This window comes from Argiope bruennichi, chromosome 5 (genome assembly GCF_947563725.1).
Source record: "Argiope bruennichi chromosome 5, qqArgBrue1.1, whole genome shotgun sequence".
NCBI classification, from domain to species: Eukaryota; Metazoa; Arthropoda; class Arachnida; order Araneae; family Araneidae; genus Argiope; species Argiope bruennichi.
Window position 1 is genome coordinate 21,382,224 of NC_079155.1, and position 20,097 is coordinate 21,402,320.

General features: G+C 30.7%; 1 protein-coding gene across 2 annotated transcripts in view; it reads left to right on the top strand.

The window, feature by feature from the left end:
- Positions 1–18,960, top strand: part of LOC129968120 (solute carrier family 52, riboflavin transporter, member 3-A-like) — a 95,382-nt gene extending 76,422 nt beyond the window's left edge. Inside the window, exons 5-7 of one of the 2 annotated variants that reach the window (XM_056081939.1) lie at positions 9,227–9,409; positions 13,191–13,421; positions 18,180–18,960. In XM_056081939.1, coding sequence (XP_055937914.1) covers positions 9,227–9,409; positions 13,191–13,421; positions 18,180–18,383 — 618 coding nt within the window. In that variant the 3' untranslated portion in view covers positions 18,384–18,960. The remainder of the gene's footprint in view (positions 1–9,226; positions 9,410–13,190; positions 13,422–18,179) is intronic. The other variant, XM_056081940.1, reaches the window with a different exon arrangement.
- The last annotated feature ends 1,137 nt before the right edge of the window (positions 18,961–20,097 follow it).

Below are 20,097 nucleotides of genomic sequence, written 5' to 3' on the forward strand. Positions count from 1 at the left end.
ATTTTTTTTTGTAATTGGCTATATATCAAATATAAAATTCTTCTAGTCCGTTCGAAGTTGTATACCAAATGACAAGAAATAATATAAAGAATTTACAAAAATAATTCATAGCGACAGGAGAAGATGTTGGAATTGCCAAATAAATAAATAAAAATTCGATAATAGTTAAAAGTTGCATCAATAATAGGGTCAAATTTATTCTACATTTTTTTAAAGCTGTAAATAGTTGCAAGACAAATTCTCTTATTAATATGACTTAACATGTTTATATTTAGAATAATTGACCTAAAGTCACAGAATCAGCCCCCGCCAACTCACACTAATGGTTCAATTTCATCGATTATTTCATGTAGTTGGGTACAGACGTCAACAGAAAGAATGGAAAACATCCGTACATTTTTATTTATTATCGCATCTTCCCAAATTTGGTGTCGATGGAAATCAATTGAGGGGATGGTTTGTTGAGATAGACAAATTGATTAACCGAGTGAATTAATATATTCTTTTGTTGAGGTAGACTAATTGATTAACCGAGTTAATTAACTATTATTCCGAAATTTTCCCATTGCGGATATCAATTTTTTTCCTGAATTTATTTGTCGCACTAAAATAAATCTCTCAATGAAATTTTATGGAATTCTGTTGGTAATTTCAAGAGTTATTTGGTTTTAAAAATCGTGGCTTCGAATGTTAAATGATTCTTATGAAATTTCGGGGATATTTCGAAAATTGTTATATATTTCTCAAAATACATTTCTTTTTTTACTCACTTGTTATATATTTCTTCTTTTTCAATCACATAAAAAAAAACTGTAATTTTTCATATAGTCATGAGACAAATGCATAAATAACACAAATTCAATATTTTTATGATTATTAAAAATGAATGTGGGAAAAAATGAATTGCAACATATTAAAATATTAGCACGGAAGTAAAGCTGACATATTAAAATGCCGAAATCCAAAAAATTGTGCTCTTATCCCACATAATTTTCGAAGCAATTATGGAAAATGTAAAATTACCTCTGTCGATTTGTAGCACCCACTTTCTGAGGAATTCTATATTAAATGTTTTTGTATTTATATGCCTATTTTTCATGAAGTACGATCTATAATAAGAATATCTCAATTAGTTAAATATCAAATTTATTTTCAAATCAGACAATTTTAATTCAACATGAATTTTGCTTTTTTTTAAAATCGATGTTTCTTTTCCCACGCAGACGACATAAAATTTGATTGCCGGACAGATTAATTGTTGGAAATTTTAATTAATTTTTACTCTTTACAGGCAGTTATCGTTTCAAATAAAAGAAATAGAGTTTCAAGGAAGTCTTATAATTTCTCATTATTTACTAAATTCTTAATTTTTAGTAAATGAATGATAAAATAAGAAAAATCATTAAAGCCTATTATTTATATACTTATTGGCTTAATGTTGAGCATTCATTTATAAATCTCTTTAATTAGATTGAGAATATTAAAAAGAATATTAGTAAAATGATTCCCTTAGAGTTATGAAATAATCTCCTCTTTGCAATTGCGTTAATGAAAAAAAAAATTGTTTTCGAACTTCTAGTTCAAGATATTATAGCATGGTAATGTGGTTGGCTCAATTCATTTGTATTTATTTGTCTTGATTACAAGTATGGAATGGCATGGCATAACAGAAAGAATGTCCATCACTCAATCATTCTTACAGTAGCATAAAGTATTAAACTTAATAAATCTTCTATCCGATTCATAATTAATAGTAGTAAACTTAATAAATCTTCTATCCGATTCATAATTAATAGTAGTAAACTTAATAAATCTTCTATCCGATTCATAATTAATAGTAGTAAACTTAATAAATCTTCTATCCGATTCATAATTAGTAGTAGTAAACTTAATAAATCTTCTATCCGATTCATAATTAATAGTAGTAAACTTAATAAATCTTCTATCCGATTCATAATTAATAGTAGTAAACTTAATAAATCTTCTATCCGATTCATAATTAATAGTAGTAAACTTAATAAATCTTCTATCCGATTTATAATTAATAGTAGTAAACTTAATAAATCTTCTATCCGATTCATAATTAATAGTAGTAAACTTAATAAATCTTCTATCCGATTCATAATTAATAGTAGTAAACTTAATAAATCTTCTATCCGATTCATAATTAATAGTAGTAAACTTAATAAAACTTCCATCCGATTCATAATTAATAGTAGTAAACTTAATAAATCTTCTATCCGATTCATAATTAATAGTAGTAAACTTAATAAATCTTCCATCCGATTCATAATTAATAGTAGTAAACTTAATAAATCTTCCATCCGATTCATAATTAATAGTAGTAAACTTAATAAATCTTCCATCCGATTCATAACTAATAGTAGTAAACTTAATAAATCTTCTATCCGATTCATAATTAATAGTAGTAAACTTAATAAATCTTCTATCCGATTCATAATTAATAGTAGTAAACTTAATAAATCTTCCATCCGATTCATAATTAATAGTAGTAAACTTAATAAATCTTCCATCCGATTCATAATTAATAGTAGTAAACTTAATAAATCTTCTATCCGATTCATAATTAATAGTAGTAAACTTAATAAATCTTCTATCCGATTCATAATTAATAGTAGTAAACTTAATAAATCTTCTATCCGATTCATAATTAATAGTAGTAAACTTAATAAATCTTCCATCCGATTCATAATTAATAGTAGTAAACTTAATAAATCTTCTATCCGATTCATAATTAATAGTAGTAAACTTAATAAATCTTCCATCCGATTCATAATTAATAGTAGTAAACTTAATAAATCTTCCATCCGATTCATAATTAATAGTAGTAAACTTAATAAATCTTCTATCCGATTCATAATTAATAGTAGTAAACTTAATAAATTTTCCATCCGATTCATAACTAATAGTAGTAAACTTAATAAATCTTCTATCCGATTCATAATTAATAGTAGTAAACTTAATAAATCTTCTATCCGATTCATAATTAATAGTAGTAAACTTAATAAATCTTCTATCCGATTCATAATTAATAGTAGTAAACTTAATAAATCTTCTATCCGATTCATAACTAATAGTAGTAAACTTAATAAATCTTCTAACCGATTCATAATTAATAGTAGTAAACTTAATAAATCTTCTATCCGATTCATAACTAATAGTAGTAAACTTAATAAATCTTCTAACCGATTCATAATTAATAGTAGCAAACTTAATAAATCCGATTAATAATCGTTTTCTTCCTGAAAATAAAGGTATATCCTTTTAATAAAAACAGAAAATGTTATTGGCTTAACATGTCTTTACAGTATTCGCATCTCATCATTCAGGGACTTTTTAACGTGAAAAAAATGCGCTAACGACCATATTTCATTCATCATTAAAATCTAGATGTTTGTTGATTTCTTATGCCGGGATCAATTCAAAAAGTCTAAATGATGAGTTGATTTTAAAAGCAATGGGAATGCTTTGATATTTAACTAAAAAATTATTTATATTTTGAAAAAATAACCTTATTAAAGATAAATTGGAGTCGTGTTGTTTGTTACCCCGGAATTCTTGTAATAAAAATACGAAAAAAATTCTTACTTTTTTATAAAAAAACACTAAGATTTACTTATCACGTTCCCGGTGGATGGCTCTTTTTGGGTGGAGTTTCCAACAAACAAAATTAAATATATCCCAAAAATACTACGAATTTCGGAACGAAACTTGATGCGCATGCAAAAAAAGACTCGCTGAATAGCAGTATTAAAAAAAAACTCTGGATTTCCGTAATGCAAATATTTTGTGATAGTAGTTCATTAGCTAATTAAATTCTGTTAATCAGTTTGTCGATCTCAACAAACCTATCCTTTTAAGCCATTGCCATTTGTGCCAAGTTTGTAAGGATGCGATAATAAATAACAAAGATACAGAAATGTTCCATATTTTTTTTCATTTTACGACTAGACCTATCGATTCCAAAATATGTCATTAATGGACATATGTTTTCCTTCATTCCATTTCCTAGAAAAATCTAAAAAGAAAAAAAAAATCTGCATTATGAAAAAAAAAAAAAAATGACTTATTACTTCAGCCCAACTACTGAACAGATTTCGGTTATTTTTATTTCTTATGATAGCTTATAACCCTTAGATATGGAATTAATTGCCTCCCCCCCACCTCCATTTTCATGAGTCTCTGCAAAATAAATTCTTAACATAATCTCCATATTCAACATCTGGACCGATGTCATCAATTGTAATCGTAATTTTGCGTGTAAAGCGAGCCTACTTGGATCCTCCATATTTATTGTACAGATATAATTTAAAATAGTTTAGTTAAATCTGATCAAATATAGTTAATCGGATTTGATTGACACTATTAATGATTTAAATATAGTGGTTGAACAATTAAATCCTGAAGAAGTCTAATTATAGATTAAATTATTTGGATATAAAGTAGATAAGTGTTTTTCTAACCTTTGGAATATTCTTCCTTAAACTTTATGGCATATTTGCGCTATATACCATTTTGGATTTGTTTCTTGGCATGGTGAGAATGATCGAGTGTACAGTTTGGCAAAGAATCTCTTCTCGTCGAATAAGAGATTCCAAGTGTACTATAGACTCATAGCTTGGAATGCGAAACTACATGCCAACTTCCACTTGCATTTTTTTGCTTATTATTTTCGAACTTATTGACAGACATAATTATAAAATATGAGTTTTTTTTTGGGGGGGGGGGCTCCAGAAGGTTAAAAACATAGAGATTCCTCAAAATCTGAAGCTCGATTTTTTTTTTTTTTGATGATTTAAACAAGCATTCAATTTTTTAAACGTATTCTAACTAATTATGCGTTCCCTATTAAAGGGATCACATAACTAGAAGTGTGAGCTGACAAGGGGAGAGCACGGGGTTGAAATCTGAGACCGGGATGAGATTTAGTATAATGATAGTATATATTTAGAATATTCCTTCATGAAAATATTAAAACGCAATGACCAGTCAATTTCGAGAAAATGGTCTTCACACTTTTGGTAAAGCTTATATACTGATAACCTGACTCCCGTCCCGATGATCCCGATGGCATGGTTGTCTAGGTAACCGTCTCGTATGCGGAAGGTCAGGGTTCGAACCTGGCTAGGTATTTTTTTTCTTTTTTAATAACTTTTATTCAATTAAAATTTACAAATACTCTTAATTAATATGTTTTTAATTTTTTAATTCAAAATAAATATTTATTATCGAAATACATACTAATAAAATTAAAATTTTAAAAGAAAAAAATTATAAATACTGATGTATTTTTTAAACAGAATAAAATTAATTAAATGTAATTAACTATTTACAGATGGTTTTAATTAATATGCTACCTATTTTTATGTAAAGATAAATATTTATTCTTTTAATACTTAAATTATAATTTAATGTTAATGTTTAGAGGCAAGGAGATTATTCGCATAAATATCAAACGATTTATTTTTATAAAATAAAAGTATATGTCTGAATATAAATGGAAAAATGTAAAATTAGAGCACATAGTTAAAAAAACTTCCAATATCCTTTAAAATTGTTATTATGTAAATTGTTATTATTTGTTAATTGTGGTTAATTGTTATTATTAATTCGTTATTGCTTTAGTTTCGAAGGAAAATTTTAAATTTTTTCTCATCTTGTTTGGGTTTTGCTACTATTTAATACATTTAAACTGGATGTACAATAACTACATTCACCCAGGGAACATTACATATGCTCAAAAAAATCGAAGAAGAAAACTGCATAAAAGAATAAAGATTTGTGAACAAATCTTTTATCTCGCTTCAAATTCAATTATTCAATGCATTAAATGTTTTTTTTTCTTACGATAGTTTGTTGAAATGGGCCATCATTATTCCCTGCTATCTATTGAAAAGAGAGAGAGAGGGGAAAAAAAAAAAATATATTTAACTCATTCGTTTTGCTGTGAGCCAAATAAACACATGCAGGTTTAATTCATCATAATAATGCGCATAAAAAATCAGAGAAAACGAGCTCTAATCGAATTAACCTTTTGTGTTGGTAAATATTGAACAAACCTGTTTTCGTCTGTAAACTGTAGAATATTCGCATAAATTAATTAGAAAATAAAAGTTGGCAACGAGAGAAGCTCAGGGGAAAATAAATAACGATATTCGATTATGATTCAAAACTCGATAAACTTGCAGCTTCATTTACAAGTCTTAACGTATGCAAAAATTCTAGAAAAGAGCAGGTGATGCAGTTTCTCTTCGTTTGCTAAATTCGCTGCTTTCATTGTTTATTTATTTAGATTATTTATCGTTTTTTCTCCAGCTTGATAAAAAAAAACACAAGATGGAAAAAAAAAATACGCATCCACTGTAACCGTAACTTTTTTTCTGTTTAAATAGAGTGAGATTAATGCGGATCATTAACTCTCGAATTTTTTTCGCTATTTTTTTTGTTCAATTAGCATATGAAATCCCTTTAATTCGCAATTCTGCCTATGCACTTGTGAATAGCAGATTTTTTTAGGGTTAAAGATAAAGCTTTGCTTGTCATATTATCTCAAAACCATGATGCATTAATAATCTTGGAACAAAAGGCTTCGTATCAATTTTTTTATTTTAAGCATTGAAGTAATTTTCAAGATAAATACTGAAGCTTTAACAATAATCCTTAGGTTAAAAAAAGGGATATATAATTTTGTATAAAAACTCTTAAACTGACGCTTTGTATAAGATATAAAATTCTAAATATGAGTGTTCTTCGGTTGCCTTATCATCTCTTGCAGGAAGTTCAGTTTGCACAATGTGTGGTGAGGGAATTACAGATTTCCCACATGAATAATTTTTTAAGAAATGTTAAAATTTGTGTTTTTTTTCTTCTGGTGTTTTTACGAATAGAGAACTATCTGCTATGAAAAAAATATTAACTGAAATTTTATTTAAACTCTTAGTTCAATACCACCTTCTATTTTTAACGTTTATTGTTTTTTACATCTAAATAACAGTGGAAAGAATACCAGGGATTTTTTAGCATATCCAAGTAATTTCGGTCTTTTAATTAATTGTTACTTTAAATATTTAGATTTAAATATCAATTATTCAGTGATTCGACGAAATTGTCTGACAAGTTATCGCATTATGAATAGTTAACGAGATCTGAATTATAAATATTTTTTTAACATATCGTTAACATAGCTTTTCACTTTCTCGTATACAAAATATAGAGAAAGTAACATTACAAACCTGTATTTTTGCTTCCCATCACGAATAGTATAATCGTAAGTAAGACCGTCGTACGATCGGGTGGCTCGTCAATAACCTCAGAGCTGGGCGACAAACTTGGCGATTTGGCAACGAATTTGGCGACAAACTGGATAATGCTGGAAACTTCGAGAATTTTTACGATACGTCCTATATTAACTGAGATAAAGCCCAGATACTCCTGATTGGCCCAGAAGGTTCTCGCTCAGCCTTCTGAGAACTATAAAAATCTGGCAGTCTCAAACTGCAAGGAGGAGTGAATGGAATCGTGATTGGAAGCGGAGTCGTAAACAAATAAGTCGTAGAGTCTTCTAGTGGATAGCGAAGCAACGGCGGAGTGCCAGCGTTGTGTGGAGGGAGTGCTGAATTGCTGTGTGCCGAGTCCTGTTGTCTACTGTGGAAGCGGCGTCGTGTCGCGTGTGTAGTAACCAGTTGTGAGAAGTAGTGAGTCGGCAGCTAAAGCGGCCATTGGAGAGACCGTAGAGTGAAGCTCCGAGGATCCCCTCTCCTGCTGGATTCTGTCTGGCCAGCCGCTTTGTGTGCTGTGGTCGATTATTACTTGTGGGCTACTGTATGCTGTAGAGTGCTGCTGTGTGCTGTCCTGTGTTCATCTCGGCTGTAAATATTTGTCGTCTTTGTATTAATGTCTTCGTGTTAAATAAACGTCGTGGTTATTTTCTACTGAAGCCTGCTGATTGTGTTTTCACACCATACACCCACTACAAAGCGAACCCGGTGAAATCCGTAACAGTATTGTAACTGTCAGAAAAATCGAAATCCAGATTTTGACGAATCTCCACATTTTAGACCTCCCTGTGTTCAAAAAACATATTTCAGAAAAATGCCTATCTGTCTGCCTTTGAAAAAAATAGCTGAAAAACGATTTTAATTACACAGATAAAATTTGAACACATGGTCTTTACAACAAGTCATTACCAATTTGATCCATGGTCTTTTCTCCATTTTGACAAATTTTTGTAAAATCTATTGAGATGAAGTCTGTGTGTACAAATTGTTCGAATATAAGTCAACAGGATAAGTTCAAAAGGAAAAGGTAAATGAACAAAAATCAGCACACAGATTAAACATCTATATTGTTAATGCATATCAAATTTCGAATTAAATCCAACAAGGGATCGAACGTCTGTAGTGAAAGCTTATAAGCCATTTAACAGCTACGCTGCACCTGCAATTGCTTTTGTATTGTGGTCATGTTACTGGACTGCGAAACAGAAGGTCCCAGGTTCTATCCCCATTCATACCAATAGCCACATTCTGACCTCGGACGATGCACCTTCAACCTTCGTACAGCTGTTGCGGTGTCATTTACCCACAACAACCCAAAGTCGTCAGACTCACTTGACGCAACAGCAACCACTCACACACGCTCGCCACATCAAAAAGGGTAAGGCGCATTAAAACTCAACAGCTAATACATCACCACTCAACAGCCATATCGTTCGTCTCACCTCCGACTCACTGGAGGAAGAGTCTGCAGTGAAAGCTTATAAGCCAGTTAACAGCGACGCTTCACGAGCAATTGCTTTTGTATTGTGGTCATGTTACTGGACTGCGAACCACAAGGTCCCAAGTTCTATCCTCGCGCATAACAAACCGCCACAAGTCTATCGATCTATACTATCAGAAGCATGTAAACACGATGATTTAAATCATATTTCATACGTTAGTTTGTGGTTTTAATTGTAGTTCTGCGACACATTTTTATTTTAATCGGTTGGGAAAAATTCTTCTAAAAGACAAATTAACCGTTATTAGAGACAATGCGAGAAAGTGATGGGGAGACGACCGTTCCAGCTAGTGTACTCAACATATCTTTAATAATTTTTCCCCTGAGTTTAGAAGCATCATGCTTACTGTTCCTAACTACGACAGAAATTCCAAAATAATTAAGCTTCTCTTAATTGTATTGACTACTTTTTGATTTTAATTTTCAGGTTGAGTTTTCCACAAAGAAGGAATCAATGAATGATCAGTGCTATGAGATGCAAGTAGCGCCCTCTGGCCAAAATGATGACTTAGTTGAAACGACTCAACATTCTCGAATTCTGTATTTTTATCTTCTATTCTTGCAATTATGGGCTTCTATCGCCACTTTTGGAATTTTCCCAGCAATTCAAGTAAGTAATTAGCATTGTGTATTGTGAAACAGCATTATTAAAAATATTTAAAAACTTGCACTTAAACTGAAGCATTTATAATTCAAATATGAGCCGCTCAAATCGTTTCTTTTCCGAGCCACTTTAAACCTGCTGAATAATAAAAATAAGTGGATTATTTTTTTAGGAAGTATATAAGTCCCTGACAGAAAAAGAAAGAGGATTTTACTCTCTTCTTTTTGCATGTATTTTATCAAGATCTCTGCCTTTTGGCATGTAATATCTCAACAATGGTAACGGAGCTGAATCATGCATAAGCTTATGATGGTAACAATGGTAACGGAGCTGAATCATGCACAAGCTTATGATGGTAACAATGGCAATAGAGCTGAATCATGCACAAGCTTATGGTGGTAACAATGGTAACGGAGCTGAATCATGCATAAGCTTATGATGGTAACAATGGCAATAGAGCTGAATCATGCACAAGCTTATGCTGGTAACAATGGTAATGGAGCTGAATCATGCATAAGCTTATGATGGTAACAATGGCAATAGAGCTGAATCATGCACAAGCTTATGCTGGTAACAATGGCAATAGAGCTGAATCATGCATAAGCTTATGATGGTAACAATGGCAATAGAGCTGAATCATGCACAAGCTTATGCTGGTAACAATGGTAATGGAGCTGAATCATGCATAAGCTTATGATGGTAACAATGGCAATAGAGCTGAATCATGCACAAGCTTATGCTGGTAACAATGGCAATAGAGCTGAATCATGCATAAGCTTATGAGGGTAACAATGGCAATAGAGCTGAATCATACACAAGCTTATGCTGGTAACAATGGCAATGGAGCTGAATCATGCACAAGCTTATGGTGGTAACAATGGTAATGGAGCTGAATCATGCATAAGCTTATGGTGGTAACAATGGTAATGAAGCTGAATCATGCATAAGCTTATGATGGTAACAATGGTAATGGAGCAATCATGCATATGATGAATGCATCATAATAATGGACATAAATTAATGAATGCATTTTTATATTTTCTCCATGATTGTCAGGCTGATTTTAGAAGCCGAATTAATTTGATTAAGGGAAGCCTTTTTTTGTGTTAGAATTATCTAAAATAACAACGAATTGTATTTAAAGAATTTGATAAACTTTTATGTTTAAAACCTCACTCAAAACTCTTTCTTAATTTTGTGATAGAATGCGATTTAGCTGCAGTTCTACTGCCGGTAAAGGTTGCAAAGTTGCATGGGCATCAACTTAAATTTAATTGTATTAGTACACGTTTTGAAGCAACATAGGGGCTTTATATTGTGTACAAAATTGTATTTTCGTAGAAATCACGTCTTTCAAATAAAAGTCATATAATTTTTTTCACCTTTAACTCAAATACTATTTGTCATTCTATGAAATAACTAGGTATAATTACAATACTTAGGGATTCAAATAGTTAACATATTTCATTTTTGAAAAAAGATTCTTAAAGTTTCTATAAGGAAAATGCCGCTTCGTACATTTCCAGTAACACATATGTAAAAAAATATAACTATTAAAGGAGAGACAATCTTTTAATCTGAAATATCGTTTGATTCGTTTGCCTTTCTATTTTTAAAACTTTATTCTTTATTTTGGCAACAACAGCATGGCCATGAAAAATGTATTTCACTTCGTCGCAATGCGTGTAAACACAGAATGCAATAAACACAGAAACAAAATATTAAAAAGTATTGTTGTAAAACATGCTCAAAATAATTTTATAGTTACATTAAAAAAATTATTACAATTACAGGAAAAATTATACGGAAATAAATTAAAATTACTGAAAAATAAATATTTCGAATTTCAAAGTGGTGTAAAAATAATTTTTTCATTTGCCTTCATATTTTCAAAACTTTATTCGTAATTTTGGCAGCAATAAGATGGCCATGAAACATGTATTTCATTTCATCGCAATATGTGTGGATATAAACACAGAAACAAAACATTAAAAAGCATTGCTATAAAACATGATCAAAATAGTTTTATAGTTACATTTTGTTAAAAATTTATTTTTAGCTTCAGGAAAAATTATATGAAAATAAATTATTTTCACTGAAAAACAAATATTGAATTTTAAAGTGCCATGAGAAGGATTTTTGTGCTATAATATGATTTGATTTTACTCAAGAAAAACGTTAAAATATCGAAAAATTTTTAATTAATTAAATAATTCAAATTTTGAAAGACTAAAGAAATATTGAGAGCCTATTACTGAAATATTTACTATGTAACAAATTTAATAGTTCTATGCCCAATCGACTTTAATGTTTCTGAACTATCTGATTTATTGAGATAACTATTCTGACTAACTGGCTTCAGAATAAGGATTAAGAAACTGTAATCAGTTACTCTGAGGTTCAGTTGGGATCCTGTTTGGCTATAGACAGAATAATCCGCCCTTTCCTATTGGTGGAAACATTCCTGCCTTGCAATGCTAATCCAATCAGAGTGCAGCATTCTTTTCTCAGTCACTATTCACGCTTCTTTGAACGCAATTAATAGGAGCTGATGAGTTAATCTTTTTTTTTCCTTCTATGATCACGTGCGTCAGTTAGTGTCCTTGAATTGCGACGGTTACATGGCGTAATCATAGAAGAGGGTTTTCTTTTATTTTCAGGCAAAGGGGTGGAAATAAAGAAAAAAATTGCGACATATTGATAGCATGTAATTTCGGTTTTATTTGATACAATCCAAGGCCATTTATGTAATGTGAAAAGTAATCGCTTCAGATTTCTTAGGCGAAAATTAGCTAAGAAAACTATTTTTTAAGCTATTTATAAAGGCAGCATAAATACAAAAAAAAAAAAGTCCTTTCATTATAGATTAAGATTTCTTTCACATCGACTATTTTTTCATTGATTTATTTTTAATTTTTTTTCGCCTTTCAGAAGAGTCTAATCGAAATACTCCATTTTTCTCATAAGGTCTCAATGAATTGAAAGAAAATGAATAACAGAATTCTGCAGCTGAAATTTATAGATACTAAATTTAAACGTGATTTGTTTTCATAATTAAAAATCATTTTCTATTTTAATCTTTATTGTAAAGCTCAATTTGTTGTTGCATCCCATCTGTTTTCTAATGAGTTAAAGTACGGCATGGCCGAGAAACATGAATTGAAGGAAAAAAGATTATGGTAATGCTGCTTTTAAATAGAAATATTCAGAAACTGTGCACAGTTTTTAGTGTTAGTTATATTTACATCTTCTAATATTGACGTAACGATTAGTATATGTTTTTTATATTTAGACGAATAATATAATTTTGAGCAGTGGTCAGATGACGAGGACGGCACATGATTTGGCTGTTATCTAAACTTTCATGTTGTGCCAATGGGAAGGCATTTGACATTGACGGATTCAACTAGCTCCAGGCCAACCTGTACTTATATTCTTCGATGGAATCAGGGATCGAACCTGGATCTCGCCGGCTCTGAAGCCGAGACTACTTCGCATCTATCCACTGTGGCAACGATCGTATGCATTTGTGTCTACTTTGGTAAATGCTTTCTGCTGCTGCTTGTATTTTAGAAGTTTTCTTGGCATTCTTCCAAGAAATCCCTTCATTACCCTCTTGGAGCTATTTCTACAATACAATTTCCATTGTTAATAGGCATTACAGTTAACGTACTTCTATGTTTTTTTGCCGATTAAACATGATTTATGATGAATTGTTTTCGCCCCTATTGATACATATTAACATTTCACTAAACACTTTATATAAAATTAATTTCTTTTATTATAGCCGTATAGTTGTTTGCCTTATGGAGATGGTCCTTTCCACTTGACTGTCACTTTATGTGGGGTCGCCTATCCTGCTGCTTGTTTGCTAGCAATGTTTTTGGAGATGAGGAGCGTGTCTTGGATCTCCTGGCTGTCCTTGGCATCGACTGTCGTGTCCTGTTACGCCTTGCTTACTGCCATTATGTCACCTCATCCTCCTTTTCTTGATTCTTCAGCTGGACCAGTTTTGATAGTAAGTGCTATTAATACTGCTTTTGGTATGCCTTTTAGTGCTAAAATACATAAAAACACATGTTATTGGTGTTAAAATATTTAAAAACACATGTTCTTGCCGCTAAAATACATTAACAAAAATTAGTTTTGTCGTAGTAATGATAATTTGCTAACACCAATTCTCATCTAATTATAATGTTGTTTGAGATTCTTTATACGCTTTTGATTTATTTCATGTTTGAGAAAAAAAAAGAATTTTATTTTCAACATTTTCCCTGAATTCTTAATGTGTTAGCAGTATGAAATTTTTCACTCATACATTTTACTTGATAATACATTATTTTAATATCTTGAGAATCGAATTATGAGTCGAACTAACAATTTAATTAAATTGGGTTCCATGCAAGTGAAGCCATAAATGGTATCTGGATACAAGTTTGAAGAAAAATTGATTTGAAGATTCCATAATATTTATAATTATCAAAAGAAACCTAAAAAAAGCAATATATATATATATATATATATATATATATATATATATATATATATATATATATATATATCCTGAAACTATCAATCCAAAATAATCAATATGAAAATTCAGTTATATAATATATTCTGAATCTATATAATAAAATATACATTGTATTTAGAGCTGCTGCTACAACTAAGACACAATAGCTGATGCTGCTACAACTAAGACACAAATGATTTTTTTACTTCCGTCCAACAAACTGACTCCTCGTTTCCTGGGATCTTCGGGTCACGAGGGGTCAATTTGTTGAACGAAAGTCAGACCCCTCGCAGAAAAAATTCCTGGTTTGAATCCTTGCCTGAGGGTGACCCTTGAGAAAGACTTGAGGCCGGATTCATTATATCTTTTTTACTTTATATATATATATATATATATATATATATATATATATATATATATATATATATATATATATATATATATATATATATATATATATATATATATATATATATATATATATATATATATATATATATATATATATATAATTTTGTTTATAAGACTGGGTTTACAAATATCCCTGCTTTTTTTCTGTGTCATTATAGGATTCGCTAACTATTGCCAACTTCTGATTTGGTGTCAAACAACCCAGAGTGTTTTTTTATTATGTTTAAAATGTCTGATTTATCGATATTTGAATAAAGATAAGCATAAATGAAAATTAGATTCGAGATCGCAAAATTTACTTTCTATTAAAAATATTTAATGTTGATTATAACAAAAGTCAATGGTCTGAGGTCTGAAACTTTTATTATTCTATATTTATTCATAAAATTCTCATTTCAGCTGGTTGTTATATTTTCTTTTAGCGTTATTTTATTTTGTATTTAGTATTGCATTTTTTTCTATCAATTATCATTTTTCGTTCCAATTCGATTTTAGTGATTTTTTTTTATTGAAGTGTTTTGTGAACATTAAGGATAGAGAAGATCCTATAACAAGGAAAATAAACTTCTAATGTTATAATATCTTTACGTCTAAAGTTTACATGATAATTTTTTATCTCAGCGCTCTTCCAATGTGGATGAGAATCTCCAATACAACTTTCGTTACTTAATCTGCAACAAACAGATCTGAGATATTGTTAACAGATAGAGACTCCATCTAGATTAGCAGATTTTGCAGGAAAAGTTTATAAAACTAAATACTTATATTTTATATATTTAGCCAATCAATTCACTTAGATAAAGATCCGAATTTAGTGAAAGGCCGCAGTGGCCTGGTGTTAAGGTCTCGGCTTTCGGAAACGGAGGGTTTCAGGTTCGAGACCCGATTCCACCGAAGAACCGTCGTGTAAGGGGGTCTATTACACGTTAAATCCGTCCTGACCAAACGTCCTCCCGCTGGTGTGGTGTGGTGTGGAGAGGGGGTGCCAGCTCAGGTGTCGTCCCCGTCATCTGACCGCGGTTCAAAATTACGAAGTTCGTCCCAAAATAGCCATAGTGTTGCTTCTAATGGGGCATTTATATAACTAAACTAAACTAAACTAAACCGAATTTAGTGAAGTCGTGCTGCATTGCAGAAAATCGGGGCGAAAATACTAGCTCAGATGCCTTCCACGCCACCTGACCATCAAAATTACGAGGTCGGACCTAAAATGCTCCTAATTCTATTGTCAAACGGGACATTAATATAAGTATACTAAAACTTGCTGCAGTCTACTGTCATCTTTAGATGAAACAGATGGTGACTGTAGTCTTGCGTATATTAAATGAAACACATGGTACTGTGGTCGTACATGTATTAGATGGAACATATGGTGACTGTAATCTTATATGCATCTATCCTTTTAAACAAATTAAAAACAAATATAAATAACTTCTGTAATAAAAACTTTATTTTAGTTTGGAATTTTACAATGCTTTATACGTATTCATCAAATAGCTTAGTTATGCATTTTCATAAATATAGTCGTTTTTTAAACCAAGTAAAACATGATATTATAGGATAGGGCAAATGAATGGAATGTTTTGCGCTAATCACAAGATTTTTTTGCTAAGAAAAATATTTATTTACAGATAAATATAAGTGTCTACGTAACAATGATGATATTTGTCAATGAGAAATAACATCTAATAAATGGTGTTCATTCTTGGTGACGCATTATATCTTTGAAATGAAGCGGCGTGAATTTCGTAATATCTCTACTTTAATCCTTTCCACATTTACTCTAGTACGTAACTTAAGAACATTACCCAGCAGTTTTGTTTTCATTTATGAAAATGTCAGAACTAAAATTAATCCTTTTTAAGACAGCAAGCAGTTGGCGCATTGGCGGATTTCCGAATAGACAGTTGCTTAAGACCAATAAACTTGGAACTGTCACAAAAATGGCTTGAAATTTTTTTTTAAAAATGTTTTTACTTATTTCAGGATAAACAAAAAAAAGTGCACAAAATACAAATACTATAAAATATTAAAATAATATGGAAACATTTTTCATGTGTAAATGATTAAATTTATGTATGTTACTTTCAGTTCATCGAATCATTAAAATATTTATGAATATCGAGTATCTTCTTAAAGATAATTGCATACAAGTATGAAAGCTGCATGTTTTTTTGTGAATATGGAAACATTTTTCATGTGTAAATGATTAAATTTATGTATGTTACTTTTAGTTCATCGAATCATTAAAATATTTATGAATATCGAGTATCTTCTTAAAGATAATTGCATACAAGTATGAAAGCTGCATTTTTTTGTGAATATGGAAACATTTTTCATGTGTAAATGATTAAATTTATGTATGTTACTTTCAGTTCATCGAATCATTAAAATATTTATGAATATCGAGTATCTTCTTAAAGATAATTGCATACAAGTATGAAAGCTGCATGTTTTTTTTTGTGAAATAGTTTTAAAATTGTAAATAAAAACATGCATATTTTTACAAAATAAAAAAGTAACACAAGATAAATCATTAATGTGCCGAATTCATTAAAATTATATTTTATAATGTGAAGCTAAATTTACCAGTTTATTAAATACAAAGCTTTATAATGTGCACTGCATAGGGCTACACTTTATAAGGTTTCACTTATCCACTGCTGTGAGTAAGGGAACAAAATTATCCATTTGTATTGAAATTCATGCTAAAAACAGTGAATCGCGATAATCAAATCACCTCTCCTCACATCAGAGTCATAATGTAAAATACCCCGCTCTATCGCCTTTAAAGGCATGATGCCATTTAAGATGGCATGCTATGAAACGAAACAGAATGTCCTCTCTTGTATATTTGTCTATATTTTCTGATGCAACCAGTGTGAGTGGTCTTTTCAGAATTTTTTCTACACTTTCTAATAAAAGCATTATCCCCTCCCCCCACCAGAAGAACATTTTAGACCTTGGGCAAGGCTGAGAACATTACGAATGTTCAGATTTTTATTTTCAGAGTACTACATATGAGAGTTGTGTGCTTCGTAATATAGTAAAGAAAACTGGTACTTGTGTATTATTTATCTGCATACTATTTAGATAGAAGAGCTCTGAAAGAGACCTATTTTCTTCTTTGAAAATTTTTTTTGGTGATTAATCATTGGGATACGGTAAATGCAGAAATATCAGAAAAAGGCATGCTTGTTTCCGATGCCTTTTTCCAGACTAACTGAAATCAAAATTTGGCGCATAACTACTATTATAATCACAGTTATTGATCACATGCCACATTTCATTTATAAAAGCTACTGAGTCTTTAAAGGATTGCTTATATACTAGTGAGAATGTACAACTGACAGCAATGGTTCTCTTCACGAATTTGGTTCCAAATTTGATACTGAATTACACTTTACATGCTAAATCTAGGTACCAAATTTTATCCATCGAATTCTTTTCGTTTTGTATTTAGACAGCTGGACAGACAGATTTCGTTTGAATGGATTTCATTCAAAATTTGACAGAAACATATGTTATCATACATTTTTAAATCTATTTACCAAATTTCATCAGGCTAGTTCAAAGCATTTTTGAATTATTCTGCGAGCAGATGGACAATCATATTTATAAAATCGTGTTTTTGTGCCTCCGCGGATGTCTGAAATGTGGAGAGTTGTCAGAATCTGGAGTTCGAATTTTTTGAACATAATAATACTTTCTCTTTATACATTTCACATGCAGGAAGGTAATAGACATCTAATTTACTTATTCCACCCTGTGAAAAATTATTCAAAAACTCTTTAGTGAAATTTTATCTTCTTGCGAACCAGTTCTGATTTCTTTAAAATGGTTTCATTTCAGGTCGTATGTTGGGTGAGTTTCATGTTCGCTTTCTCCTACATCAAGACGATGGTGACGGTGCTCTTGGGAGACTACTGGGGCCATCGAGCCCTCTTCTGGTGTGGGGCCGTGACACAAGCTGGCGCTGTAGCAGGAGTACTGCTTATGTTTCTACTAGTGAACGTGTTCGAAGTCTTTCAAGATGAAGGAATGTGCCTCGTCTAGTCTATTGGATTTAGTCGAGGGATTGCTCACCTGAATTTGTTGGAAATGGTACTGAATATAACACAAGACTTTTAAATGCCCAGAAATTGAGGCATCTTGAAAATAATGATGCTATCCCTGTCAGCACAAGATATTGTGCTATATATAGACTTTCTTGATCGATATTCTGAATGTTGCTCAGTATCATGAAGATATCGTAATATTGAACATCGTGAGCTTATAGGAATTGCTTGCTCAGCATTTTGTAATAGAGGAGTATTTACAGGAAGAGAAGGTTATATTGTGAAATCACCTATATTTCTTTTAACTGCGTGCCGTCTTCCACTGTGGCATGACATAATCCTGTTTTTATGCTCATAAGATACCGAACATATTCCAAAAAAGAGTTTGGTGTCCTGCATGCAAAGAATATGATGGAGTGAATTGAGTACGTTTCAAGTGTGGATGAAAATATGGACTAAATTAACCGGATTTTAAATGGCTCTTTTTTATAATCATGTTAGCTCTGAGACGAATAAATGATGTTTATATTTTTAAGAAGTGATTATAATTTGGTGCCTGAAATAAATTTCCTGGTCAATAACTTTAGTATAAACTATAATATTTTATGAGAAATAAATTATTCTGTGGGATTTTGATTTTTAAGTCAAATAATTAAATGGTAGAGATATACGGTATTTAACGAAAAATAGCTGAATACCGTAATGTTTAATAAAATATTAAAAATATATATATAACATCATATTTAATGATTAACTTACTACTAATTTGAACTTAAAGATCAAGATCAATATACTTTAAGAGTGCCTACTTTTCTTCTAGATATTTCCTAATTTTCATTTTAAAATTAGTCCAACACCTTTATCCCATTTTTTATTTCTTGATTCAAATCCTAATTTTTTATTTAATTTCTTCTAACACTCGCTCAAAAAATAACTGCGTATGGACTTCCCATACTTCGAGCGAAGGGATAAAAATTGTAAGGTGTGCTAAAGTTTAGTTTCCATTGGTAAAAAAAGTGCAAAATGTGTACTTTGTCTTCTTTAGTACGCTATGAAGCACCAAGTCTTCTTGTGCGGAACATTGGAAATCAAAATTTAAACATTAGTGGCATTGGTGGCTTTTCTTGAAATTCACAAATTCTATGCGGGGTGATATTTCGCTTAGAAGGAGCAAGCGAGAAATTTTCGGAGAGACAGCTCCTGATATTTCTTTTGTTTTTATCGGTTTGATAAAAGTAGGAAGGGAGAGGAGTTGTTCGGTAAAGCTTTTCAAAGGTCTTTGAAATCTGGTTAGAAAAAAAAATCAATTTTTGACTCTTTTCAAACAACTTACATATTCTAGGCATGTTTCATGGTATCCCCACGTGGTTTAGAGTTCTAGGAATATTATCATTCACATGTTAATTCAATTTAATTTCAACATAAATCCGAACTGATTCTTTTATTTGAATATAAAATTTTCATCCAAACATAACTAAGTCGCGTTAAACAACTGTCAAGCTTTTTTCCGCTTCTGAGTAAAATGATGTATTCATTAATTTTTAGAGGTGATAATATTTCTATTTGATATCTCTTAATATATTTATTTAAACATTTAATTAGATTGATAGACAAAGGAAGCTTTTATACTGATAAATAATCATATTTGAAATGATTCGAGTAATATTAAATTATACATACGAATAAATGTTTAATGAATTATATTTATCTTC